We start from the raw sequence: 2,925 nt of genomic DNA on the forward strand, positions 1-2,925 counted from the left end.
TTTAAGGATAGGGGCAGGTCGCATAAGTAGTCAGAACATACGACTAATACGAGTAAAAGTTTTTTCTTTGTTTCAAAATAATTGGCCCAAATTTGACTTAGCACAATATGAGGCACTATACAAGACGTTACGATTAATATAATTTCGGTTGATATGTCCATGGATGTAATTAATACGAAGTATATTGGTGCAATAATAGTGAACCACGTAAATCAATCTGTGTATCTTTATGTGTTGTTCATTGATCTTTCTTGTACTTACTATAACATTTAAATTAAAGTAACAATGACGGATACATAAAATTTAGTGCAAAAAATCTTCATGATAAATAACTACGGATCGAGTACATAACATTGAATTCTTTAGGACTAAAGAGGCTATATATGGAGGTCCACTACACCGTCCACTCCATTCATGGCTGCTACAGTATAAATTTCCAATATTTCAACATTATTTTTCCTCAAAACAAAATAAAATTACTTTGAAATTATTTACAGCTATAACTTTGTTATAGGTCGGACCACATATTTAATTTGTACAACACCTTACCTATAAATTAAATTCTACACCAACGTTTATTAAAGAGATTGAAATGACAAATTGACATCCTCTTTCTTGGTTTTCTGTTTGTATTTGTAAAAAAGAATTATTCATCAATTGAGTTGTACAAACTAGTTTTAGTACGTACAATTTACAAGTGAAAATCACGTAATTTGAAGCCAAATCCCTTTACTAGGAACATTTTGGTGTACTACAAACAACATATAATATCCGGGTGGGGCAATATTAGCGGATCCGGGTGTTATTACCTCGATTTTGAATTGACCCGAGCCTGTTTGCTTTACGGGTTTTACATTGGTTAGAACCAACAATCTTTGGCTCATTGAGAATGAATGTGTGTTAAAGGGTGGTCTTAGCATGGTGATTTTAATTGAATCTTGGTTAACCAAACCCTTAACCATGAACTTGACCTTGAGATTATTTCCATATTCGATCTTATGGCCCGAAAGCGGGTTAGTGATAGTGGGGCGATGATCGGCATTGCTCGGATGCAAGTATGACGGAGAAAATGCTTCTAAGCTAAGTTCGGTAGGGTAGAGCACATTTGTGAAGTTGTAGGTTCTATGAGGGTTACTCCCACCTACTACAACCCGTCCGTCTCGTAGTAAAATCGCGCTCGAGTGGTACATCCTTGGGATCTGGGTCGATTTTTGGACTGTGAATCTAGACCCTTGGGCATTAGTTGGGTGGTAGAGCACCGGGCTGAGAACTGGGTCCCGACCCAGTTCCCACCCGGCGGTACCTGACCCTACCCCGTTAATTAATAGGACTTCCCCATGGGGCAAAATCAACATATCACCCATACATCGAGGCATTGGCATAGTCTCGATGGCCCAAGTGGGATTTTGATCAGTAATCTTCATACGTGCACACGTATTTAGAGCTGTCAAAAACTGACCCGTATTAAGTGCCTTCAAGTATGACCCGGGCGGAGCACCTCCACATATTAACACCTCCATTTCAACATTCGATCCAAGCTCCAAATCCTTCATGGGTAAAAGAACCGCGGATCCGGTGCTCGGATAGTTCCGTGGTTCGCCACCCGGTATAGTCGGGTAGGTCCGCACAACCACATTTCTATTATAGTCAAACAATATGGCCTTATTATTAGCAAAAATAAACAAATTCCCATCCACGTGAAGAAACACAAAAGGGTACAAGTTGTTCTCTACTTGATGATCATGCGTTTGTGACAAAAACGGCAAATTATAAAGCTTTGTTTTTGGATAAAATTCATAGTTAAAAGCCCTACGTCCACCTATTATGATGGACCGACCATCAGGCAAGATGTGGTTAGTGGCGTACCACCGACGCTCCAACAACTCGTTAGGGTGCTCCACCCAATCGCAACCGCTACAAGACGGTTGGAAAGATCTAACCATGCGTTCTCCATCGTTGAAACCGCCGGTTTGGATTAGGGTACCGTTGGGTAGGGTGGCACCGGAGGAACACCACGTGTCGGTTAACACGGTGAGGGGACGGAAGGTGTTGGAAAGAGAGTCGTACTCTACGGAGTGAGCCGTACAATCAACTTGTAAGGCCTCGTCGTTGGAATCCCTACGACAATGGCCATTGGGTAGGGGGAGTCTTGACTCACCAAAGTCGGTCCTATCAAAGATGATAACACGATCATCGTTTAAGAGTTGCATGTGCATGGCAGAAATGCCGATGCTATTTTGTAGGAGCTGCCATCGACCACCCCCCGTAGCAAATGTACTACGGGGGGATAGGACGAGGATTGTAAATAAGAGAAGGATATGTGACATGGAATGGGATACCAAAAATTGAGTGTCAAAGTAAGTAATTGAGTTTTTTTTGGTTGTTTTGGTTGGTGTTTGGTTAAAGGAAGAATTTATATAGGAGAAATAAATGTGTACATAACCATGGTAGTCTTGCTTATATATATATATATATATTTTTATATATTTAGTTGGTTGTATTAAATAGAGATATATATACGAAATACATGTTGGAAGGCAAAAACAGAGTGATTTTAGTGGGAATTATTGTAGCCTTATAGGTAGGGAGTGAGAGCACATATATATTATTAGCTCATTGAGTCTTGTCCCTTGCAAATTGCATCATGCAAAGTGAGGGTCCTCTTTCTTCTACTAACTTTTTGAAGAAATTTTTTATAATTTTATTGCTTACAATAATAACTTGATAAAGAAATGTTATATTGGACACATACTATTGCAGATAGCGTAATGTTGTATATGTTTAAAATTTATTTCCATTTAATATAAATAAATTTAATATAAGATCAGTAAGGGTCTTGTATATCGAACTACTTTGTATGTCATAAACTCATAATAATGTGCGTCGTTTATTCTTTCATACTCTATTATGCATCCAGGTATACCT

At 38.9% G+C, this 2,925-nt stretch overlaps 1 protein-coding gene across 1 annotated transcript; it reads right to left on the bottom strand.

Moving 5' to 3' along the window:
- Window positions 1-395: 395 nt before the first annotated feature.
- On the bottom strand, window positions 396-2,432 carry LOC110724536 (aldehyde oxidase GLOX-like). The gene has a single exon (XM_021903955.1). The coding sequence runs from the start codon at window positions 2,325-2,327 to the stop codon at window positions 705-707; it is 1,623 nt and encodes a 540-aa protein (XP_021759647.1). The 5' UTR covers window positions 2,328-2,432; the 3' UTR covers window positions 396-704.
- Window positions 2,433-2,925: the final 493 nt, after the last annotated feature.

Source organism: Chenopodium quinoa, unplaced genomic scaffold (genome assembly GCF_001683475.1).
Source record: "Chenopodium quinoa cultivar QQ74 unplaced genomic scaffold, ASM168347v1, whole genome shotgun sequence".
Lineage (NCBI taxonomy): Eukaryota > Viridiplantae > Streptophyta > Magnoliopsida > Caryophyllales > Amaranthaceae > Chenopodium > Chenopodium quinoa.

What these genes read in the sequence shown, in the direction of transcription:
- LOC110724536 (XM_021903955.1), bottom strand. Translation starts at nt 2,327, where the DNA reads ATGTCACATATCCTTCTCTTATTTACAATCCTCGTCCTATCCCCCCGT.